The sequence below is a fragment of the Fundulus heteroclitus genome, chromosome 3 (genome assembly GCF_011125445.2).
Source record: "Fundulus heteroclitus isolate FHET01 chromosome 3, MU-UCD_Fhet_4.1, whole genome shotgun sequence".
Classification (NCBI taxonomy): Eukaryota; Metazoa; Chordata; class Actinopteri; order Cyprinodontiformes; family Fundulidae; genus Fundulus; species Fundulus heteroclitus.
In genome coordinates this window covers 15,682,388-15,709,461 of record NC_046363.1, presented here as the reverse complement: position 1 = coordinate 15,709,461, position 27,074 = coordinate 15,682,388, and the positions used below count along the sequence as shown (strand labels likewise).

Here is a 27,074-nt window from a genome sequence, read left to right as displayed (position 1 = left end):
GCTAAAACAACCCCAATCAAACTTTATAAAACATTAACATGACCCAAACAAATGTGCTTTGTATTTTAAGTTTTATTTTTTTTCTGGTAACAGACAGATACATATAAATAAATAAATGGATTTTACATTCTGACTGCACAGTAAGGATGCAGCCTCATTACAAGTTTATCAGATCATGTTGACTTTTTAGACGCATATTGGAGTCTCTATGTTCACAAAAATATCACCATCATCATTAACAAACTATAGTCTCAACAGGTTGTTGCATGAAACAAGAAAGCACCTTAAGAGTCAAAAGTATTCTTTAATAGTCACAATAATTTTTCACTTATAGCTTTTATTAGTTTATCTGTGTCTGTATAAATTATTTAGTCATTGAAATAATTTACCTCCTCACAATTATACAGTACTTTTTTGTTAATAAAACATCTAGGGAAACCTTACAACAATTCCTTTTATTAGAGTCTTGTTTCTATTTTGATTTTGTCTTATTCCTTTTTTTGTTTCGTTTTGTTGCTTTTTTTTGCAGATGCTTATTTTACTTTTACAATTGCTTTTTCTATTTCTTCTCTAATCATTTTCATTACCACTTTTGTTGTCTTGGTTATCTTTAGCAACATCCTGCTCTTTATCTCTTGCTTCTGTGGCATCTTCACAATTAACTGAATTCTTGGTTCCCTGATCTGCTTGCCTTTCTTCCTTTCCATTATCTCCATTCACCTCTCCATTAATTTTTGTATCTTCGTTTACTAACTCTTTGGGAGCCTCATCTTTTGATTTTGTCACATCTTCCTCCTGGTTACTGTTCCTGGTGCTGCTTCTAGTATTTCCACTTCCTTTTCTCTTGTTCTCTGGCTGAGTCTCGCCAGGGTTGCTGTTGTTTTCAGTCTCTTCTTGTGCCTCCCCTGTGTCTGCATCATTACTGTGGTCATTGCTGCTTTCCTCCCTATTACCACCAGCTTTCTCTTGCTTATCCTGCTTATCCTCATCTATATTATTGCTTTGCTCGTTCTCAGCCTCAGAGGATGTAGTTAGACTTTCCTTTTGCTCTTTATTGTCCTGGGTCTTATCACCAACAGCACTGCTAGTAGATCCTTGCTCCTCGCTATTAACCTCATTCTTACTCTCTTCTCTGACCTCTTCCTTCACTGTTTCTTTAACGTCATCCACCATCTGCTCATTTACTACAGTACCTACCCCTTGTTTTTCATCATTTTGTTCTTCAATTGCCTTCTTCTCCTCTCCTTTTTCATGTTTTTGCTCATCATCTACATTTTTCTCCTCTATGTTTTCATCATTTTGTGCAACAGCTTCCTTCTTCTCCTCTTCTTCTTTTACAACATTTGTATCATGGACCTCCTCCTCGTCATCTTTGCTTGTCGGTCTATCGGTTTCTGTGATGTTTTCAGAACAAGGTTTTTCTTTGTCCTTTTCACTGTCCTCCTTTGAGGTATTTTGACCATCAGACATATCGGATTTCTGTAATACAGCAAAACAAGAAAAAACATATCTTGTTGCCGAGACAGTGTGAATTGATTTGAAAAAAAAGGACTTTCAAAAAGCAATTTACACTTTCAAGGGTTGCAAATGTATTTTTGTAATTTTATTTATTTTTATAAAAGAGATTTTAATTTTCTATTCAGAGAATTCAAGATGAATCAAAAACATTTCACAAAATAAATTAACAGAATCAATTAACCTAAACATTTCATTTCATTTCTTTGCAATTAGCATTTTCTTTAGATCCACAGTGCTGCATGTTCATACCTCTTCAGCTTCCTGATCTTGGGACGTTTCTGCCTCTATGTTTTCACTGCCAACCTCTCCCTCTACATCATCTGGAAATGGCAAGAAAGACAAAACATGTGTGAGGCTAACTGTACAGACGGGCAAATGCTTATTTACAGGACACTTTATGACTTACATGGCCCAAAAAAGTACAGACCAGTCTTGTTTAATTAGGACTGATCATGGATAAGAAAATCTCTGCTAGTGAATGATTTGGCTTTGTAGCGGAAATGTAGATATCTTTTTTAAATTTAGAGAAAAATAGTTGCTCATTACTACATTTAACTTCATCTAACTTATGAATCATTAAACATACAGTCACTAGCCAGACAGCTTAGTGCACCTTGCTAGTACTAGGTAGGGCCCACTTCAACCTTCAGAACTGCTTTATTTTTCCATGACAGATTCATACAAGGTGCGGCAAACATCGCTTAGAGATGTGGTCTACATTAAGGTGTCAGTAGTGACTCCAGATATGCTGGCTGCACATCTATGATGCAAGTCAATTGTTCGTGTTCATGGCAAGGCAAGTGTATTAGCATTCCGCAACAAGACAATCAAAGTGCTTTACATGATGAAAACATAAGAAAGGAAAACATCAAAGTACAGAACAAGTACATCACTGTGGCATAATAAAGACATGTTGGACAACAAAAAGTATTATTTCAGTTAACAGCGTTAATAGAACAGTCAAAGGCAACTCTAAACAAATGAGTTTTTAAACTTATTCTTTAAAATCAACTCAGGGTTTCAGCATTTTTGCAGTTTTCTGGGAATTTGTTCCAGATCAGTGGAGCATAAAAACTGAATGCTGCTTCTCCATGTTAAGTTCTGATTCTGGGGAGTAGAGTACACCTGAACCAGAAGACCTAAACGGTCTGGAAGGTTGATAGAACAACACCACATCTTTTTTGTACTTCGATGCTTTCTTTAGTTATTATATAATTTGTCCTTAAGAGCTTGCTTACATTTTAGTTCTTATGTTTGGGGATTTTGTTCTTAGTTCATTCTATGTACCTTATGTTATATTTCCTGTCTTTCCCTTCAGTTCTTTGCTTTGCTCTCCTCAGCTTTTTTCTTTAATTTATCTCAGTTGTTCCTCACTTTCCTCCTGATTACTTTCACCTGTCTTCTGCTTCACCTTTCTCAACACCTCTCTCTGTATTGAAACTCACTGGTTTCATTGCTGATTGCTGGTTTCTTCTACTGACTTCATTGTTCCTGTAGCTTTGTTGCTCTGCTGGGTTTCTTTCATAGTAAGTTTTCTTTTCTTTTATTCCATTAAATCTTTTGCCACCACTGCTAAGACATTAGTTGCTTAATCCTGGAAATGTTAATCAGATGATAGAAGGCCAACTGTCTAATTGTCTTTATGTGCCTCTGAATGTTCAGGTCAATCACAACACCCAGATTTTAGGCCTGATTAGTAGTTTCTAGCTGTAATAACTGAAGATGTGCCCTGAATCTTGATCACGCCTCCTTTGGTCCAAAAATTATTACTTCAGTTTAGTTTATTAAGTTGCAGAAACTTCTGGCACATCTTCAAACTGACTTGTTCAATGCATCTACTTAACACTCGAATGGCTTCGTACAGTGACAGGTGGCATTGTAATGTAAAGCTGTGTGTCATCTGCATAGTTATGGTAACTTGTTTCGTTTGTTATAATCTAAACCAGTGGGGACATGTAAATATTAAATAGATGGGGGCCCAAGATGGAACCTTGAGGAACACCACATGTGATTTTTTTTTTTTCAAATCTGATGTAAAGTTACCTACTGACACAAAGAAGTCCCTGTTGTTTAAGCAAGACTTTACCCAGTCAAGAACTGTACCAGAAAGACTAACCCAGCTTTCCAGTCGCTCCAGCAATATACCATGGTAAAAAGAGATGAATGTTGCACTGAGGTCCAAGTATAACGGCATAGTGGCTCTTCCACAGTCTGTATTTATGCAGAGTGGAAGAATTCCAAGTGGCTGATTGTAGTTAAGAAGGTATTTAATTGCTGAAACACATATTTTTCAATAACCTTACTGATGAATGGAATATTTGAGATGGGCCTGTAGTTTTGCAATAGCACCTTGTCCGTATAGTTCTTTTTCCACAGTGGTTAGATAATTTTTAAGGAAGGGGGTATGTTGCCTGACAGAAGGGATGACTGTTTTGTTTTAACAAAATCAGACACTGACAAGCAAAACCTTTTTTAAACAAAGCTGGAGGGGGGCAATATCTAGACAACAGGAGTATGAGCTTAATTGAGGTATAATTTCTTCTGAGCTTTTGTAGTTAATTTGGTAGAATTGTGTAATTTTGTCCAAATTTGTTGTGGTCGGCCACAAGAGAACAGAAAACAATAGAACGCACGGCAAATGTGCCCTTTTGTATTCAAGTCTGATGACTGTTGGGGCCATTGGAGTACAATGAAGTCATAGTCATGTACAGTTTGAGATAATCAAAGCTTTGTGACTGTAGTTAATTTAGACATAGACAGAGTCACACGGACTGCCAAGCGCCCAAAATGTGCCAAATAATAATTACCCCACTACATTACACTACCACCACAAGCCTGAAATGTTGATATACGGCCAGATGAATTCATGCTTTTATGCTCTTTATGACAAATTCTAGCCTTACCATCTGAATTTTGCACCTAAAAATGAGACACATCCGACCAGGTAACAATTTCCAATACACTTTCCATTCCAATTCCCATTTAGTTGGGCCCGATTACTAGTAAACACTATTTGTGTTAACCAACAATTAAAGAGATTTACCTAATAAAGAGGCAGGTGACTCAATGAATAAATCCACGTGAAGAAAAGGTTGGAATTTTCAAATTTTTCAGTGTGAAATTATGCTACTGTAATATAAGATGGACATATTTTAAAGCTTTTAGCCCATGTTTACCAACACTGCCAGAACTTGGGGCTGTCACAGTAAAGGAAACTGCATAATTGAATTCTCAGAAATAAATAGCTTATGAAAAATAAAACACAGTTCAAATAATATTTTCAGTAGGATCACCATAGCCACTCCAATTGTTTAAAACAGAGGCGTATTATTTCATCTAATTTTAAACTTGTTACTTTTTATGGACTCTGCTCAGCTTTTTAGAACCAAGGAAAAACATTTCCCAAGTTTCCCAAATTAATTATTTTCAAGCATCCATAAAACACATAAATAAGAAAGCTTTTTTTCACCCTGCAGTGAGTTAATTGTTGTTACACTTGTTATGCTTTAATTTAACTGCTGTGCTGTTATGGTTTAGCAAACAACACAAGGCTGACACCTTGTGGTTAATGAAAAAAACAAACACACTAAGGATAATCTCCACAGAAAAAAAAAAGCGAGTAAATGTTTCACAAACTCGTTTAGGTATAGATGTCTGGCATTTGATTTGTGTTAACTATTTCCATGTTAATATAAAGTGGAGGTCATCTTGGTAATATTTTGTGAAGAGGATATCTTTACATACTTTTAAAAAACAGACAAAATTAACACCATAGTGTAAGTTCTGTCATTAAAATTAAGATATTCTACAGCAGCTCACTAAACACTCATTTATTTTAAACCAGTCAGCCCATCAAAGAAGGTTTGCTGAAGTGAAAATACATATATTGCTTCTTTAGTTTGCATGTGAGCGTACTCCATCAAAAGCTTTGGAACTGTTACTGCTGAACAGTATAGGACGGACACAACTCTACGTTCTGATAAACAGCATAATTACACACTTGTTCTCCAACACTGGCTAAGACTAAACTTTCCAAACAGAAATAAGCTGGGAAAAAAAAACAGAAGAGAGTAATTAATGTCTTTAATATTAGTTTCCCTTTCTACACAAAGCTGTTAAGGAAGAAAAATGACTCGAGTAGAGATTAGAAGAGTTTATGGAGACATTTAATGCATTTAAAATGCAAAACTGATTGAAGTTTAGCCATGGTGGGAGATGAAACGCTATGGTAATAATAGCGGACCTCTTTAAGAATATTTTATGGAAATCACTTGCATTCATTAGGAGCGTTGGCCAGGCAGCTGAGAGTGAAGCTGCAAGCAGAGGATGAGCTGCTATGACTCCACACAGTTTAACGTAATTTGAGGAGGAAGAGGCTCGGGCTCATGAAAATGCTAAATCACATTGAAAACATCATTTTAAATATCATCTTCTTGCCCTTAATTAAATCTAGTATGTCTGGGTTCTGCCGCTGTAAATATTCAGATTGTTTTATGCGTGAGTGTGAAGTGGTGCACGATAGTGTGCAACTTTTTTTTACTATTTCATAGTCATGCAAACACATGCATACATTAATTTTCACACAGCTGGCACAAAAACAGATGACACCCACAATTCAAGTTTAAAGCCAGAGCTCATCCATCCGTGCGAGGTAAAACAAGGATGGAGCTGTAAGTGGGTATAATTACGTGTACAAATGACTCTTGCGGTCATTATCCTGGAAGGGGAAAGTTGTAAATGGTTCTTGTTCAAAACAATTGTAACAAAGCAGAACTGCAGATGAAGATAGACTACGATCCCTGAAGGTATAATCTCGAGCGATGTTTACAGACGCAACGTTTAAGACTTTCTGCTGCCTGCATTTTGATCACGTATATGCTAAACTAAACATGAAGCAACTTTTCATGTCCATGTCTTGTGTTTTGGAGATCTTTGCAACAGTTTTTTGTTGCTAAGGCTAATCCTTTACATGTTAATAAAGTTTATGATTACTTGATTAAGTGGTAATTAAAAGTATTATTTTAACAGGCTCATAAACAGCAGCAGCCAATGTGAAAATGATAAAAGAAGTTGCACAAAGCGAAACAAAGCAAACTTAATAGAGGGTATCCAATGATATGGGGTTGAGCAAAATAAGGGAAAAAAAGAAAACCTAAGAAATACAGAACACACAACTGCTCAAAACCAGGTCTGCAGGCTAGTTCTGCTCCTTGTACTCTCATGTGGAATCTATGCATCGCCATTTCAGTCCAACCTGCTGCCAATTTGTAGAAATGTGATTATTGCATATTAGTTTAAATTCTTTGAGAGATAATGAACATCAATAATAGCAGAAATGCTCAAATCTAATTTAAAATTTTATTTAATTGTATGTTACTTTCTAAAGATTTAATACATAACATTCTATTCCATTGGTTGTGTTTTGACTCTTATTAAATATGACTGATTTGATATGCCATATATGAATATCCAGGAAACTGACATTTAGATAATGGACTCTTATAAGTTCCTGGGTATTCCCCTGAACAATAAACTGGACTGAAGTCATAATGCTGATGCTCTTTACAGGAAGGTTCAGACCAGACTCTACCAGGTAAGGAGACAGAGACCTTTTGAACTGCAGGGTTCACTCCTGAATACCTTTTTAGACTTTGTGGTGGCATCAGCCCTCTTCTAATGGTGTAGTCTCTAGGAGCAGCAGCTTATCTATTGCCAAGATTGAAGCGGTTAGATAAGCTTATTCAGGAAGACTAGCTCTTTCCTAGGAACTAGGATGCCCCCTGGAACCAGTGCAGGTGGTGGGAGACAGAAGAATTCTGGCAAAAATAACACCACTACTGGACAGTGGCTCCTCCTCTGTGCATTAAGCCATTCCAGAACTGGCGAGCTCTTTCAGTGACAGAGTGACAGCTGCATCATAGGTGCACAAAGGAGCGTTATCGCAGATCCTTCTGCCCAGCAGCTGTTAGACTTTAAAACCATAACTACACTCAACAAACTCAACAAGCTGTTTGTGTGCTGCTGCTGCTGCTGCTGCTATCAGCACAGTTTTTTTTATTCTGTTGTTTTTTATGCACAATTATACTGTGCATACAGATTTGGTTTGTTTTCAAACTCTCCTCACTCAGTTGCACATTTTATTTAATCCTAGTAAGTCATTTATATTGACAGTACAGTATTTTTTTCTTAAGTTGTAAACTTTACTCTTGCTTGCCGCTGATATACCTGATTTTCCCCACTGTGGGACAGTAAAGGATATTTCTATTCTATTCTTATGTCTACTATGGCAGCACGAAGCATGCCATAGTAGACAGCTTATTTTTGTTCCTGAAAAAGCCGCTTGTGAAAATGCACAATAAGGTATTAAATGGTCAAGTAACAAATTATTGAATCCACTCCAAAACTACCTATGTTTGACAAATGCTGCTCGTTCATCCCTACAAAGGAGATAATGTAAACTAAGGTGCATTAAGTCCACAGCCTATTAAAAAATCAATACATCCTTTTTGCTTATGATATTCATTGTGGAAAGACGTGGTCTTTCAGAAACGTTCAGTATTTACTTCCAAAACAGTGAAACTTCTAAACTGTTTAATCCCAGTGTCAACCCATACTCAACAATAAATGCAAATTACTACTCTTCAAAGTGGAGCAGCTATAAACCAAAGCATGAAAAACTGTTGACATAATTACTTCTTGAGGTGGTAAACACCAAAATCCCACCACATAACCCGCCTGCAGATAATCTTACAGAACAATTTATGGCAGTCAGTTGATTAAATGTTCTTAGTTACAGAGGACTTACAGTGAAGTCTAAACAAATAATTCTGCCCCTTAGTATTTAATGACTCTATAGTTAGCTTTATTTGAAAATGTTGGTTGGTGTTTAATTTAATTTGGATAAAAGGGGAAATTATCCTGCAATTAGACGCTAAATATTTAAACTATGCATTTTTATGTTAAATCTGCCTGCTATTACAGACAACATTTCCAGAGTTCTTAATCTTATCTTTAACCAGATTTTAAACTATAAGTAGATCTACTATACATTTCTGAACAGGTCAAGTTTCAGTTACAGAACCTGCAAAAACTGAGACTGTAAGAAAGTGGAGGGATAAATAGATGGACAGACAGACAAACAGATGGACACTTTGTGTAAGCTAATAAAGTATGGACATACAAATAAAATTTCTAAATATTTGTTTTAATCTTTTTTCTCCCACACTTTGTGATGACAGTAGGAAACCACATATCTCAATGTTTGTCATTTTTTACAGTTCAGGTTCCAAGTCCTGATGTTCTTTCACTTTAGATAAAAGGTTGCAGAACACCTCCTGGGGTTTGGAGGAGCTTTTTTTAAAACATCCTTTTTGTTTTACTTAAACAAACAGTACACCTGTCCTGGAGATTGGCTCCTAAAAGGGAACAACTGTTCATATAACTTCACCTCTACTGAGAGAGAGAGAGGGAAAAAAACACATTTTAAAGCAATAGCCATCTATTTTCATATGAGTGGTCAGGACAACTCCTCTTCAAGATGTAATAAATAAAGGATTCCTCTGCATTTATATTTCTTCAAGCATGAATCTGAATAAATATGTAAATGCCCCCTTGGAAGAGCTATTTCAGTTGTTTAGTGTCATATCGATAGTAGTGTGCAGCCTTGTGTTGAGATAGCGCTGACATTAAATCAAAGCCTAACAATGTTGCAGGCAGACAGGCAGAGTAATATTTATAAAGGTCATGGCTTCAGTACAATTTTTTTTATATTTAATTGAGAGTCTTCTGTCTCTCTCACACACATAGCCCTTTTCCCTCACAATTCCCTGAAAACTAGGTTTCTCAATTAGTCAAGGGTTTCAGTCTGAATGGCTTTTGTTTTTTCTGGACACTCCAGTATGACATTGTTTTACAGTATAATGTATGTCTTCTGCCCTAAAGAAAAATGAAGCAATAATAACAGGTTTTAAAAATGTTATTTAAATCAACTATGCCTTCACTGTTTTTTTTATTTAATTCTTAGTTGATCAATGATTTGATTTATTCTAATTTCCTCTTACTTTCGAGTTACTTAATTAGTTTATCCTCAAGAGAGCAACAAATAGCCAAAAACTTGTTAAGAATGGAAACAAATTTAATATGCCAAGTATGAGTTCAATACACTGCCTTGCAGACGTATTCATACCCCTTGAACTGGTACGTAAAGTAGTGCATAACTGCATAGTTATAAATAGTAGATACATCGTTTACAAAAGTTTTTCCATATAAAAATGTGAAAAGTGCAGTACTCATCTGTTCACTTAATGCACGACTTTAGAAAGCAATTCATTGTAGAATACTTTATTTAGATGTGTCAGAGTAAGGGGGCTTGATACACATGAATATCACATTTCACATTTTTATTTGAATCATAAAAATGTGAAAACCATGTATCATTCTCTTTATCTTTAGTTGCAACAAGATAAATCAGTAAATGCTAAAGGGGTATTAATATTTCTTGCAAGTCGCTGAGCACAAATCACCTTGGAGAACAGCAGTTTCAAATACCCCCTTCAACAGAGATTCAGCACAAGCATCAGATTCCCTCAAATGTCAGGTTTTTACTTATGTAATCCAGGCTGGATGTCAAAGTGGGTTTGGTGTGCTGCGCTGATTCAAACTCCACATAACCTGATGCTTTTATCACAGGCACACAGATGGGCCCAACTGAAAAATGTGCCATGCAAAGTAGATTTGAGGCGAAAGATGTGAGAAAAACATCAGAAGCACTATGTATGTCACAGGCAACAATGTTTTATGTTGGAGCTGAAACAAGCATAAGAAGATTAACGTGGAACGTTAGGACAGTTACCCTGCTCCTACTCCAGGAATACTGAATCAAAGGGTCATGAAGAGCCTTTTTTTTTACTGTGCTAAAACAAATGGAATAAAAAAAATGTAGGAAGGACTCTCAAGGAAGGCTACGTTGTCTGACGTGTGACATGTGAGCAAACACATAGAAACACTTTTCTTTAAGTGTTGCCGTCTCTCACCTGTTACTGCTTAATTTAGCTTTTAGACACTGTCCAACACCAAGCAACCTCTGTCTACCTGCTTGGTGCTCCCCAGACCTGTTTTGATGCCTACTTCACCAAGACAGTCATTGTAAACACATAAGCTAACAGGGATGATTCCCCATCAAGACAGCATCACGTTTTATAACAACAGAGAAAATAAGTTGAATCTGCTTGTACTGGACCTCTTGTTGCGGACACAGATCCAACAATCCGCTACAGCCCTATATGCAGCAATCTTCATTTCGCTCTTTCATTCAACTTGCGAACAATACGAGGAATGCTCCCATTTGGGTTTTTTGAAGCTGACTTCCGAAATGAAAGAATTGGTCTGTGGGAGACAAGAATAATGCACATCCTTGGTGAAACTGAACTGCTGCTCACCGATGATGGAGGCTGGCAGCTGAAAGGAGGGTAACAGGCTATTCACAATATGAGATTTTGTGTAAACTGAAAGACCCTAAGAGTTCGATAGAAGCACTTCCAGCGGGTTACCTAGGTTATCGGGAGCCAGTCGTCTCGCATTTGTGAAATTACAAGCATAGTGAAGTATACCTACAACGACTTCCGAACAGTCATCAAAGCAACATAATAAATTGGAAAAATCTCCAGAAGGTTTACTTCAAGTTGCAGGGAATCAAATGCTGCCTAAGATTTATTTTAATTGTTGCAAAAGTAGATTATGCTTCACAGTAGACAGTGCCCAGTTGCTGGGGTTAAGGAACACCAAGGCTTCTCTAAAGTTCTGAGTGTATTTCACAAAACATTTCTGTCCTAAATCAGCAAAGACAAGCTACGACTGAGCTTCCTCTCTTCACCCATAAATCCCAAGTGGAGGGTGCAAATGGTACCTGGCAGTGTGGGACTGCATTTCTAATTAACATTCATTTCTTTTCAAACCAATAATGGCAGACGAACATGGAACAACAATCCTGTTGTTGGCCGAGTAAATACTTTAAATTTAGATGATACATCTGACCTTGTCAGGGAATGATGAGTATTGACACTTGTACTTACAAGTGTCAATCCTGCAGCTGGCCGGTTTCACAAACTATACATCATCACTACATCACTTTTACGTTTACTCTGCACCATCCAGGCAGTGCAAACCTTTGACTACCTCTATTGACAAGTCAATCACATAACTAAGAAAAGCCACTGTTTGGTACATTGACAAAACACTTTGAGATTACAAATAGGCACCTAGACGTGTTTTCTGAGCAAACTTATGGTCTAAAATCTGTAAAAATGTAATTAGATTTGGCTCCTATGGTTAAAAATCCCCTTATTGGGATGCCAGAGAAAGTGCTAAAAAAAAACATAGTTTTTCTTCACCTGTTCCCCTTGTATAGAGCAGCACTTTTCCCAACTTGTGCTAGACAATGCCAGTCAATTAGCTGAAAGAAAGCAGTGCCTTTCCCTCCCTTACAAGAAAGACAAAATAAGCTGTCTGGGAAAATGTTTGGGCCAAAAAAAAAAAAAAAAAAAAACACCATCAGGGTGTGGAAACATCTGGCATCAGCCGCAGACAATACTACTTACTTAGAATTTGGCTGTGTTTCTCTCCAAGATCAAATTTTAAAATGAGGTGGTTCCTTTTTATTGTTGCCACATGCTTGTTCAGGGCAAGCTGACTGAAAAGTCCATAACTTGATGCAGTCAGCTGAGCGTCCTTATAAAGATAACTTTTTTGACTGCAATGTATGGATTTGAATTTGAATTGTATGTGATTGAATGTCACTATGTCCATATGGTTGTTTTTTTTTTTGTTGTATTGATTTGACTGCATATCTCCCAAGGACAGACACAGTCTGGATGGCCCACTCCACCACCATGCACAGACCACAACTACCCTTGAACCACTAAGTGTGTGGATGTGTGATATGTAAAACTGGGAGTAGAAGGGGGCTCCCCCTGGATGAAAAAGGGCTAGAGTAGGCATCCCCACTCCCCAGCATCAGCCAAAGGGCAGGAGGGATCAAAGTCCACTAGGTCAACGGCTTTTGCAATAGCACCCAAGGAGCCAGAGTTCACCCCGGAGAGCATCCACAAGCCTAACCAAAGGGGGTGGAGCACAGGAAGAGGGAAGGGATAGAGAAAAAAAAAGTTAATAGATTAAAAAAAACACTCGCCAGAAGGGCATAGAGCAATGGTCCACCCAATGACCAGTCCATCCAAGGCAGCCCTGATGGTAAGAGATGTGCACACACTCCTACCCCACCCACCACCATCCCTTTTGGATTACATGTCAGAGACCCAAGTGCACCCGGTTGGCCTTGGAGACCACACCACCACACCAGCATGTGAGAAGCGGTCCAAACTCTCCCGGGTGAGGACAGTACCCCCAACAGGCACCAGTGCACCAACCCCACACCACAACACACCCCTGAGCAGCCCATTCCCCAGCACAGGGTCGGCAGCTGCCACCAGAGACACACACTCCACAGCATGGCAACACAACCCAAAGGTCACCAAAGCCAACCAGCAGATCAGATACCCCCCCCCCCCCCAAAGCCACCAACCAAACAATTAAGCGGTTGAAGTGCTTAAAAGTGCTGAAAGCCTGAGTTCTTTTAAATCAAGATTAAAAACACATTTGTTTAAAATTGCCTTTGACTGTTCTAGTTAAACTGCTTTTAATGTTCTTCTTTGTTTCTACATTCTAGCCCTACTTGCTTTTATTCTATTTTATATCTACATTTTATTCCTACTTGCTTTTATTTTGCTATATTTTAATCATGTAAAGCACTTTGCATTGTCTTTGTACAGAACTGTGCTATATAAATAAATTTGCCTTGCCTTGCCTTTCCTATTTGGGTGTAAGCTGACATGAGGAGTAAATATTTGGTTATTTTTAGAAACTCTCACTAGGCTGCCAAAGAGGAGCTGATGGTAATGCCTTCTAAAGTATTTATGATGTTTAATGTTCAATCTAATAAATGACAAGACAGAAATTTCTAGAGTGCCACACAATGTTTTTTTCCTATCCATTATCTATCTAGTGGGCTAGCTTCAAAACCATTTTGAGAAATATTGGCTTAGAAATTATGCTAAAACATTGGTAAATCCAATCTACCACAATCAAAACAAACAACAAAAATCTAAATATCAGTGCACTTTATTTTTGCTTTTGTATTTTCCACCTCTCCACATGTGCATAGCTGCTTGTCAGTCCATCCCGCTTGAAGCTCAACACTCCTTTGTTGAATATCAGAGCAGCAATTTGGATACAGCAAAGGACACAAGCAAGTAAAAATCTGCTTTGATGACTCTAAATGGAGAGATTATCCAAATGAAAGGCAATTACCAAAACCCCACCCATCACCTCAACCCTTCGATATCTCTCCATGCCCTTTTCCCCCACTCAGTACTCACACTCTATGAACTCAGGCTATTCATCATATTTACAATTTGATTCCATCTACTGTATGTTCCTCTTTCGTCCTTTCTGCTTCCTCATAATGCTTCAATAATCTCATCATATTAGTCCCTCTTCTTCAGCCCTCTCTTTTATCTTCCCCTCTTCACCCTTTTCAGATACATCCTTTTCTCTTTTTACTCTCAGCTCTCCCTTCTCACGCCTCGTCCTCTTACTTGTTCTCCCTTCTCAGGGGAGCCATTAACTGAATTGGTCACAGGGGCCCTTAAGGAAGAGAACACTGATAAACATCCTATTTCTATTCTGGGGTCAGAAACAACTGCTAATTGCTTCTGTCCTGATTGAGCATGAACGTGTTTTTTAAAAACAAAAAAGCAAACACGCGCCAGGTCGAATCAGAAATCTGCCTCAATTCGGAGGAGGCTTTTACATCTGTGTTGATACACAGAGCGTGTAGGTTAAACCTCTTAATTTGAACTCGAGCTTAACCTCTTAAAATCAAGTTCAAATTTATTCCACAACATTTATTGCTTGAGTTCTTGCACCAACACCATACCCCATTGTCCTTGTCCTTACTCTCCAGTGTGGTTGCTCTAATGAAGCAGAAGAGGTTATTGCCTTTTTGACGCACCATACCGTGACTGCTACTTGCCAGCAGCTGATAGACAGTGTGTGTTTGGAAGAAGGTTACAAACACACACCTGCAAACTGAGATCATACAGTCACATCAGAGCATAAGGTGGCATCTCACATTACAGGTCTGTCTCATTTTAATTCTCTTCCTCAATCTACCCCATTCAGAAACATGTACAATGATGTAGTTGTAATAATTTCATGTGATTACATCAGGTTGTGACAAGTTGTGTCACTCTGTATGCAAAGCAATTACCTTATTGATGATTTTCTAATTTAATGAGATATTGAAACAATAGTAGACTGATTAAAAATTTATCATAAAAACTACATAAACAACACAGAAACATTGCTTTACTTTGCTTTTTAAACCAACAGCTTCTAATATTTAGACGTCAATCAGCACCATGGACAGATACAAAAATGATGCTATAGTCTTGCTACAAAACGAAACACATAAAATCAAACCAGTGTATCTTCTTAACATGACAGCATTTCTGAAAGACTTAAAAGGTCAGACAGAGGTGGGTGGATGTGTGTGAGCAGAGTTTGGCTGATACAATCTTGATAAAATGCTTTCAAATTAGTCAATCAATACTGGTCCATGCCTGATCTTGTTTTCCAAGCAGTCTGTTTTTTTTTTATAACATTTGTGCTTTGTGTCATACAATGTGACCAATAATGTAACATGATTTTCTGTAACTGTAGGTCATTGTACCAAAAGAAGACAGAGGATTATCAGGGTGATATTACCAGAGGGGTGAGGGGAATGCCAACTAAAGAGCGCACACAGCAGACACAGATGTTTCGAGCCCTCACTTTTGACTTAAAATGCCAGCTCCCCTGAACCATAGACACAAATTATCCACACCTCTCTGCACTGCTGCCATCAAATGGTGCCACAAGTAAAAAAAAAAAAAAATACAAACATAAATCAGGAAATACAAGGTGATGTAATGTGGTTCAAACAGTAATGGTTTCAATCAGGTTGCCTGCATTGCGCAAAGAAAAAAAAAAAAAAAAACGTCTTTGTGATGTAATATGTTTCATTAACAGAAAACATCTGTTGAGGAGGAATAAAAGGCTTTCAGTTATGAGTCACAACTAAGAACAATATGTAATGAAAAAAGCATTTTTATTTTTGTATTTTTTTTTTGAGAAGTTTACAGATTGTTGCTCACAAGCCTGAAGAATGATGTAATGTGTCCCTTGTGATAATGGTCAAAGTCATCATGCAAGACATACTTCTGTAGTTTAGCGTTGAGACTGTTTTGCAGAGCAACAGTGCCTCTTAGTGGGCATCCAGGCAGGCAGCAGGTTACATAAGATTTAAAAGGAAGCACATTACATCATATTGTCTTTAATTGGTCTTACCTCCTCACCTTGAATTGCTTTAGTGTTATTATTGTTAAATAAATTCATTATGAATCATAAATGAATTATGTTGCAATTCAAAATATTTTCAGTGAGGCCATTTTACAATGTTTTAAACATAGAAGTATTCCTGCCGACACAGACAACCATGGTTTTCCATATAATTTTTTTAACCATTTTTTCTTCACATGTGCTGAACCGACACAGCTGTCATCAGACTGAACTGACTCACCTAATGCTTCAAAATCATACTGATAGCCAAAGGACCACCTTTAGGTTTGCAATTATCAATTCATTTCATTATTGTTTAGATTAATATATAATTTTTATGTAGTAAATATGTATGTTACCGTTATCCGGTGGTCCATCAGTGATGCTTTGTCCACTCTTCTTCTTACTGAGGGTGAGGAGCCTGGCCTGAGAGATCTCTCTTACAGCAGATGCCAGGTGTTCTTTGCTGTTGCTGCGGGGGTTTGAAGGAGATGCTTTGGAATCTCCATCCCCACTGTCGCTAGAACGACCAGTGCACTTACTCTGAGGCAGAAGAAAACCCAGCTGAATAAAGACTTGGAAAACCTCAAGATTAGACATAAAGTCCAATGTAGTAAGAAAATAGAAATCAAGGTAAAACCTTTATTTGCTACAACACATGTAACTGAAGGGTATTGAATGGCTTTTTCAAAAGGAAGGTGTTTCCTCTAAACTTGGCTTCATAAAACATAAATCTTCATGACACAAAAAGTGTTACCAGCTCTTACATTTCCACTCTGTTTTGAGAATCGATAGATTGGTGGTAAGGAATGAGCCTTCATTCTGTAAAAAAAAAAGAATAAATAAAGAAATGTATGTGTATATGAATGTCATAAATAATACAGTATAATGCTTATGTAGCCTAAATAGGTTGAAGGTGTTTACTCTTAGACAAAAGATCAGAACAAAATGGTAACCAAATACAATTGCAAAATTGAAAGAAACTCTCTAATGTTTAGAGGTTGTTATTTATCGGTTTTGCTGCCAGGTATGCATGCTCTTTAGAAAAAAATTATGCAACACTATCAACAATATAAAGTTTCATGACATGTAAAAAAAAAATAGATATTTTGTTCAATGTTTGTACATGTCAAATAACTAACATTGTACATTCTTATTTCAAAAACTTATTGTGATGTTCATAGTATTCCTAAATCATAATATAAAAGGATAGAATTCAAAATAATAAAATTGCAATAAAAAGTAAAATATCAGGAACATTTAATAATTTTTCATCTCTTTCTAAATTCTGAAGGCTACCAGGAACGCATGGCGCAATGTGATCTTTTTTATCTTTATCTAAAATTTGATAAACCATAGGCACACTTTATAAATAACCCTACATATGTCAAATGTGTCTGCAAAGACTCCTATGCAAAATGTTTTTATTTATCTTTGTGCAATGAAATAACAATAAATTGCATATTTCATAGTTTTATGAAGGGCAAAGTGATGTCCAATAAGGAAAGATTAAAGGGTGTTCAGACTTTTTGAACTTTTGATCAAGTTATTTTCATGGACTTTCTGTAGCACAGAGCTTACCCTCTGATCCTTCTTGTTCCTTTGGGCCTAGTGAAGAGTAGGTCACTGTATGGAAGCTTCTTAAATCTCTCTCTACCCACAGCCACATAAAGCTGCCCGCACTCCAGCTTATTCCCATCGGTCACCTGTTGGCCTTCATAAGTGTAGAGACTGTGGAGCAAAAAAAAAAGGAAAACCCCTTTTCGTTAGACAGATAGTAAAAGGTACCAAAATATTTTTTCAAGTTTTACACTCCTGCTAAGTGTTTTTTGTAAATAGTGAAAATATGTGTTTAATTTCCTCCAGTGCAGCTGTTTGTGTTCAAATGTAACAGAATTTCATGAGAACAGCTATAAAAGATTCTTGTAAGATGCTCAACTTAAGTCCATTTCTGCAATCTGTGTTTACCTACGCACACCTCCAAGGACTCTCAGACCCATCTTTTCTGTGATCATTTCAAGTATTCTGTCGAATTGCCCCATCATCCTCTGGTGGATCAGCATTCTCATTGCAGGGTTCAACACATCACCGTTTGCTACCACACTATCCAAAAGAACACACAATGTAATAGAGGCATTCTGTGCTTTTATAATCTATGGCAAGATTACTCAAGGTCAAAAAAATATATATATATGTGGGTTTGAACTGGCCAACAGATTGAGTATGCAGTGGTGCACTACTTACAATATTGTGCATGGTTCTTTGATTGGTTTTAGAAATCGTGCCGACACAATGATTCGATTTTGTGGCAGTGGTCTGGCCTGAAAAGAGAAATACAATATTGCTATATATATGTTTTAATGTAAATTCTGTTATGTTACAAATATCTTGCAAACCTGAAGATAAATATTTGAAATAAATAATGATGTTGGTCAAACTTTTATGCAGCCCATCTGCATTGTTCCAGCAGATAACCCATTCGGAGCTTTCTGCCAAGTTAGGACTCATTTGAGAGTTAAAAAATAGCCAGAGGCTCAGAATGATATCCTGATTGTTTAGGTAAAAAGGAATACAATGAGAATAGTATTGTCCACTGACATTACTCCCATGTATAAGCTGTATATTTAAAACTACAAGGACATGAAGCCACACCATGGGATCAGTTTGCAATTAAAGGTAGTATATTGAAATTATTTTAGACAATAGTCAAATAGCCAGAAAATTGTAAATTAATTCCAAAAGACTAGAAGCTAGAAAAGAGAAACTCCTAAGAGAAAAAAAATATCTAAAAACCATCTGCCTCTGAATTATTCGGCACCAAAAGGATAAGCTCCTTGAGGTTCTCTGAGATGGCAAAGGGTGAGTCCTGTCCCTTAACACCCGTAATCCAATGGGACTGAAAGATGGAGACCCTAGTGGCCAGGGAATGGAACAGGACACCTGAGTTAAGGGTTAAAAAAAAAAATCAAAATCAGTCTGAAAACAAAATTGTACTCTAAAAAAACTGAAAAATACAATATGCCAAAAAAAATGACAATACAAAAATACATAAAACACTTGTAGTTGCTTCTGTACAAACCAAAACCTGGGAGACGTACGGAACCCACTAGTAAGTGTCCAACCAAGACAAGACGTTTTATTGTGTCCGTCAACTTCAAATCTCCAAAGTTTATACCCGGAGATGAATACAATGCTTAGGCCAGCTCAAGCTAAATACCTGATTGTCATCTGAGAACTCTATTGTAATAAGACTCTACATTTTGACTGTGGAAATGAAAATGATCCATCATTATTTTACTAGCAAAAGTTTTTTTTCAAATATCAAAAAGTTTAAAAGAACTACAAACTTATACGTGCACGTCTATCATTTCAGTCTACTTTTGAGCTCCCTTCCATTGCATGCCGAATAAACCTAAAGGTCTCAGAATTTTTCCTGACCACAATTAGCCTGTTATTGGGACACAGTTAGTAGTACTATTGCCTTGCATCAAACATGCCATGGGTTTGAACCCGGGGTTCCATCTTTCTGCAGTTTGCATGTTCTCTCTGTGCAAGCATGGGTGATCTCTGCGTACTCTGGCTTAATCTCAAGTAATGGCAGCGTGGTTAAAAATAAGTAAAGCTGAAAATCTTTTCAAAAACGTTTTTCTATATGAAATATTAAATATAACATATTAAATGTATATAATACACTACATAACCACTGTTTCTGAGAGCCACTTTGCATCTGTGCTTCATAAAGTTGACCAACATCTGACACCTGGATGATTGAACTACATACCACAATTCCTTGGCTATTCTTGGCTTTGCCTCAAAAACAACGGGCTTAAAACCACCCCACAAGTTTTCTATTGAATGAAGGTACAAGGGCTGTGCTGGTCACGTAACATTAATCTCTTTAGTCTGGAACCAAGATGCTGCTCAATTCCTGCTAGGTTTGGAGTGGTGGTTCTTCTTTGAACCATTTCAAGAGCATAATCTTATTCAGCATAGGACAGCATGACCTCGTCAAGTATTTTGATGTATTCAAACTGACCTCCAATACCGGCTATGTCATTAATAGGCCTAATACTATAGTATGAGAAACATCGCTATAGCATTATGCCTGAGCTTTGCTTTGCAGTTTAGTGGGTCTTAAAATTAGTGTTTTGAGGTTGTATGACAAACTCTCCGGGACCTGCAGACCCAAACAGCAAAATCTTGCTTTCATTAGTCCATAAAATGCTTCACCATCTCCACTGTCTGGACCAACCCAGTTAAATCAGATTTTAAGAGAGAAATGCATGTGTACAACCTTTGTCTTTAGTACAGCACCTCATGTTTCATACCTGTATTTTACTCAGAATGAGTGACCTCACTGGGTGAAACTGACCCTGATAAATCTTTTCGACATGATCACTTTCATAAATGATACGCAGAATTGGCAGCATGTATGTTACATGTTATGAATGTTGTGTCTGTGGATTTTCTAATGTCCTACTTAGCCTTCTAATGAATTATTTGCCATCTAAACATATACATTCTACACAAAGCAGTGACCTATCTGCATAGTGATGTTGGACTGTTATAATTTTGAACAGAAAAGCAAGAACATGCCACTCAATGTCAAGATATAAGGGTTTGGTGGATCATAAATGCTCCTCTCTGAATAAAAGTCATTTCAGAAACCTTCTCAAGGTCCCTGGTGTTTGGATAGAGTGCCAGCGGGTGAACTTTAAACCACATGAACCTGAGCACAAAGTGACTTTTAGCTGCTCCAGCTTTGGCTGTGACTTTATAGCTGGTGATTAAAGATGCATTGAAAGAAGGGATGATTATGATACATAAATCAATAATGCATGGCCAATGAGACAACAACAAAACGTTTTTTTTTTTTCATGACCAACAACAGAGGGAGAAATGCTTAACACCACACCTTGACTTAAGTATCTTTATCAAATTTTTAGAAACTCTATTTATGTATCTTACATTTAATCATAGGTTTAAATATTTAAAACACAAGGAACAGAAAGCTAATAGTTTGCCTCAGAAAGACCTGAGGTCTTTTTCATTTTGGTTTGAAGGCTCTAGATATGCAGCTCCACTATTTCATATAAAAAACCACTATCAACTGAAAAGGTTACAGTGTCTACAGTGTCTTATTCTTAGTATCAAATGACCATATCTGTTTACTTCTTGCTTGAAACATGAGCAGATGATTGCTGCCTCACACCTACAGGAAAGTAAACAAAAAACTGAGATGCACATATAAGTTACTGTAGTGCAGGAACCTTCAAATAGTTTGCAGCATGTTCCTATGCAAAGATCACATGAAAACAGTATTCACTCATGGATCAGCAGGTTCTAATGCTGCACTACAGCCAGAGTCAAAAGTATTCATATCTATTAGTCAAGTAGAAGTATAGCTACTAGGGTTTAAAAATGCTTCTGTAGAAGTATGAACTCAAACCTTTTGTTCAAGTAAAAGTATAAAAGTATCGGATATAAAACTACTTAAAGTATTGAAGTAGAAATAATCCCCGGCATTACTATTAATGTATGATATTAATATTGAAAAAAATTGGGATTGGCTGCTTCACCCACATAGATGTCCATTGAAAACGAATAATTTAGTACAATCCAAATATATTAAAGTAATTGTATATATATAGTAAATTATATTGTAATACTGAGCATCAACATGGGTTTCATGGAGCAGAAACTCTGATGCCTTGTTGCCTATAAATAATGGTGCCAAAGGTCAAAATTCAGACAGATTATCAATAACCTTTTACTTGTTATTATTGGAACGTAAGCATCCAAGCATATCTACAGGCATTGATGAGGGCAACAGATGTAAGATGACTGGACATAAAAATGTGTGCATTACCCTCTTATAACAATTACCCTTGCATGGTTGTCTGTATACAGTAGACAGTGTTGTCAAAATGAATGATTAATCCTAGCAGTTAGTAAAAAAAATTAACAAAAAAAAGAAAAGTGACAAATAATCCTACAAATGCAATGTTCTTTTACATTTTGTTCTTCTTAAGTTTTTGTTGGGGCAAACAACTTGGTGCAGTCACAATCAAAATCTGCCTGTTCAGGTAGCGCTATTTAGCTAAATTTTGTTTTTGTTTTTTATTGACAAGCCAGAATAAAAACAAACTGAAAAAATAGAAGTAATCAGGCTATTTTCAAAATGTAAGCAGTAGAAAGTACAGATAATTGCATGGAAATAAGGAGTATAAGTAAAAAGTAGGCTTTAAAATAATTGTTCCACTAAAGTATAAATAACCAAAATTTCTACTTAATTAAGGTAACAAAGTATTTGTACTTAGTTACTTGACACCTCTACTTGACTACATCTACAATAATTTAAATCAGTTAGTAGGAACTTTTCCCCTCTCCTAACGAAGGACAGCACATTAGAAACTTTATCTGCCTTACCTGGGGTGGCAGAGTCTGCATCATCCTCTTCTTTCTGGTGCCAATATCTAGATAACTGGGAAGACAGCACGAAAAGACAACAACAAAAAAACAAAAAGCAGTAAAGATTAGTTAATCATACACCCCATTGTTATGTATGAGTGAATATAGTTCACAAGTACAAATACATTTACATTTACTATACATTTTATCAACTATAGTCATAGTTACAGTTGGTCATACCAACTATAACTTTTATCTAAGCTCTGAACTAATTATGTTGTATGTATTTTGAAGTCATGTTTAAAAAAAACAATAAATATCTGTTACAGGACTGTTTATAATTGGTTGATAATGTATGTATCTATTACCTCTGATGTTGTTTGTATTATATGCAACCAGTCAACATTAGCAGAAGATAGTGTGTTTTACGCTTGTAGAAAGCTAATGCAAGTCTGCTCTTAATACAGCTTAGCATTAAGTATAATGCAAAGAAGATTATAAAAAGCAGGGAGGATGGTAAACCAGTATTTTTATTTTTATCTCTATCCAATGTTGTTCTCTGGATATCTATTGACCTGACTTACAACCTGGACAACAGCTTAATGCATATATAAAAGCTAATATGTTGATACACAAGTTCAGTATCACTCAGGATAGAGCTTTTTACAGCCTACTGCACCCCCCAATGCCCATTAGTGGAAGTGCCACAAAGACATAAGCATGCAGAAACTCACTGTGGTGTGTAATGATGAAATGAGGTTGCTGCTTACGATCCCCAAATGGAGCAGTGCGAGCCAAATGTCTGTTTGTGCTTGTTTGTATTGTTGTATTACAGTGCCTTGTCTTTTTACCTATTTTGTTACATTACCCCCATACTTAAATCTTATCTTATGTGATGGATCTGCACAAAATAGTCTAAGTTGGTTAAGTGAAATAAGAAAAATAGATTTTGAACAAATATTTTAAAAATAAATAAGAAAACTTAAAGTTGGCATGTGCATATGTATCCACCCCTATTATCTTGAGAATTCCCTTTATTACTGAAATGTAGTCGACCTGTGAGCAATCTGTGACTTACTGTCAGTATAAATACTTTTTCCTAAGGCTGCAGCATCACTAAGCAAGATGCATCACACCATGAAGACCAAGGAGCTGCAGAGTAACACTGCAGAGAGTGGAGTCCATTGGACCACAATAAGTCATACACTCCATAAGGGTGGGCTTTATGGAAGAGTGGCCAAAAGGATATACTAAAAATTATACTAAAACAGAACCTTTTGGCCACCAAGGAAAGCACTGTTTGGTACAAACCCATTACATCCCATTACCCCAAGATCACGATCCCCAGAGTGAAAAGTGATGGTGGCAGCATCATCCTATGGGGATGTTTTTCAGCAGCAGGGACTGGGAAACTGGTCTTAGTTGAGAGAAGGATGGATTGTGCTAAATACGGGGATATTCTTGACTAGAACCTGTCAGTGTGCCTGTGATTTAAGATTGGAACAGAGGTTCACCTTCCAGCAGGACAATGACCCAAAGCATGCTGCTAAAGCAAAATTATAAGGGTTTAAATTTGAATGGCCTAGTCAAAGTCAAACTCTAAACAATACATAAATACATAGGCACATTCATGCCCATATTACTGGACCAAGGACAACAGTAAGATTTTCTGACGCATAACCTGAGACACTAATCATGCTTCGGATAAAAATATATTGTATGTTAAATTTCAACAAGCTCCTCTGGTTAAGGAGTTGTAATACACTTTGCAACCATTCGGTGAATTAAAATCAAAATGAAAAAGCTGCGGAAACAAGAGAATAGATAAGTAGGAAGACAAAAAGCAAATAGAAATTACTAAAATTAAAATAAACCTAAGCATGCATGCATATAAAATGCTCTATACATAAAAGTGCTTGCTGGTAATCACACCCAGGACCTTCTTGCTGTAAGGCCTCAGTACTAACAACCGTGCCACCATTCAGCCTCATTATGAGCATGGTTATATTTAAATATCACTAGATAAGCTTTAAAAAATAAAGAAATAAATCTATGAGCCATCCACAATTTGGCCGAAAGGCAAACTTGCAACTCCATAATGGGAATATGGTTGTATAAAAAGATTATGTTGTGCTGACGATGACTTGAAAGCCTCTGATTTAGACCATCAATTGAGAAAGCAGGTAACAAAGCTGTTGTTTTTTTTAAAGAGTTAGCCCCTTCTATTCAGTTCTGTTTGCTCTGTAGTTTTTATGAGTTTGGAGCACATCATTAACAATGCCAGACAGCCTGAGCAAATGTTTGCATTATATAAAAAAAAGAAAAACATTGACAGCTGGAGATAGGCACCAGCACCCCTCGCTACCCCACAAGTGATAAGTGTGTTAGAAAATGGATGGATGTATGGATAAAAAATAATTAAAAAAAAAAAAAAAATTGGGATCTTGTGCCCCGGTATTTATTTATGTCTAGCAGCGCCCCTGTATAAAATTGTTTGTAGCATGGAAGAGGAGCATTTCCCACTCAGATACTTCAATATCAAGTTCTATAAATACTTGAAAGTGGAGATCTAATTGTCTTATCCATAAGTCCACTGGTTTTTAGGCCAATGCTTCTCTTCAGGACTGATCTGACCCAGATGTGACTCAGCACCCGGTAAAACTGTTGAGTCACAATACATTCTAATACCATGATTCAGTCAGCAGGTATGAATGCTGAGCCTCAGATTGCCATAGATGCGCAATTAGCTCATCCCTACAATGACTGACCGTTTTAATCAAAGATGACACGTGGATAGGTTTGTGGGATAAGGTCACGCCAGGTCATCTGGTGTATGTGATCATTCGCATGCTCCATATTGGGTAAAACTGAAAAAAAAAAACAGGCTGTTCTTACTCGAGCTTTTTGAATTTCTCTTTTCCTGCGGCGACGTACTGCTCCCCGCTCTGCAGGTTCTCCATCCGCTCCACCTTATGCCCCCCTCTCGGCGTGTAGATGTTCCTCACCGCCCCGAACGGAGCCTGTACGCCGCCGGTCACCTCTCGCAGTAGCGTCTCAAAGTTGGACACTCTCTTCTCGTTGATCACTATGCGTCGGGCCTCATAGAATGGATCTCCGTTCCGGAACATAAAGACGTTCTTCACCACGGGCTGCGAGAGAAAGTTTGGCTTCTCCGAACCCATCTCTGTGCCGGGAGAGAAAACAAAAACAAACAAACAAAAAAAAAAAAAAAAAAGGAAAAAAGTGACAAATGCGCAACTAAGAAGGATCGGCTAAGCGTTAGGATACAGTCATGTCAAAGCTGATCCCTGCTGTGAATCGCAAGGCTGTGTGCCATGATAATGTCATCAGATCTGATCCATCCTTGCCAAATGTTTACGGTTTGGTGGCGGTGAGCAGCCGAGCAGGAAAACGCAGCGCGCAGGCATCCAGGCAGGCGCTTTGCGCGCTCAGTCGGGAGGAGTCCACGCCTTAAAAACACCATCAAGTGTTCAGAATATTCCGCAGAAGTTGCTAATGTCCATAATCCATAACTTGTATGGCTTCTTGATTACTGCAAAGGACTGTGAGCTGAGCAGGTGTGAATTCACCCTGCTGGGCTTCAGGTGATTGTTAAGCCGGCGTCCTGCTGTAGCTTCCTCTGCTCTGTAACTAGGGGTGCCAAGGGAACTCATCTGTTGGGACATGTCTATGAGAACAAGTCGTTCTGTCACAAATTACATGGGACTTTCCAATCATCAGGTGGCCAATTATTAACTGATGGGCAAAAGACTAAGCTATTCAACATTAGTGATACTGTACTCCTATAAATAAAAAAAGATGCAGTTTATAGGGAAAGAGATGATCAGGGACAAAGATGCAAGCCAGTGTGCAAGACTTGATCATGTCCCTTGCAGTGCTGTGAGAAGTTAATTGGGTGCCAAGGGACAGGAAACCAAAGGGTTCCCAGTGACATCCTGAAAGGGGGACTAAAAAACATGTTTGTTTTGTGAACTTTAATTGTGTTGCGGAACAACAGGGAGAACACTCTGTCCTTTGGCTTATCCGTGTCAAAGGCGACATGGAGGCGATCAAAAGTCAGCAAAATGTATAAAAAAGATTAAATGCCTTGGTTGTTGTGTTTTGTTATCCAAAGGTCTCAAATCAATAGATAGTTGTTTCCAGCAACGTCGTCTAAAAAGTGCTGTGTTGAAACAGCCCCGTTTTGACAGGGTCAAATATGGACCAATCCACCCCCAGGTCCATTTAGCACAGCAGAGTTGGATTACAGGTTAGGTTTTCAGCCTCCAAAAATAGTTTAAAGTGCCTCGCTTTAAACAATTATGAAATACAAAATGTTGAAATTATGAACATGGATTAGTAAATGAGCAATATTTGAGTAAAAAAAAAAACATTTTTTTTTCATGCCGCGTGCTATTTGGACTCTGAAGTCAGATCTTGTGTGTTCTGAGCCAGAAAAAGCACAAAACATTTAAAATCTAAATTCTGACTGGGAAAGTCAGAGTTCACCGAGTTCAACATGACTGCCACACCTTTCAGATCTAGTGAAGGTGGCAGGTATTGCATTTTTATCAGCAGTTGTATGTGTTTGCTCATTGCAGGCTGCTCTGCCACAGCACAGAAAAGTGTTTTGAAAGATGTAGGTGGGATGGGGACAGCAACAGGTGGTTTTCTCTGACCACTAATCACTACTTCCGTCCAAGATGAAGACAGGT

General features: G+C 37.4%; 1 protein-coding gene across 1 annotated transcript; it reads right to left on the bottom strand.

Moving 5' to 3' along the window:
* Positions 1-506: 506 nt before the first annotated feature.
* Positions 507-25,981, bottom strand: LOC105918273 (doublecortin domain-containing protein 2). Its single transcript, XM_036130705.1, has 9 exons — positions 25,255-25,981; positions 22,378-22,432; positions 18,193-18,269; positions 17,917-18,051; positions 17,530-17,679; positions 16,716-16,770; positions 16,308-16,491; positions 1,768-1,838; positions 507-1,479 (listed from the first exon to the last, which is right to left on the bottom strand). The coding sequence occupies exons 1-9, from the start codon at positions 25,539-25,541 to the stop codon at positions 571-573; spliced, it is 1,923 nt and encodes a 640-aa protein (XP_035986598.1). The 5' UTR covers positions 25,542-25,981; the 3' UTR covers positions 507-570.
* Positions 25,982-27,074: the final 1,093 nt, after the last annotated feature.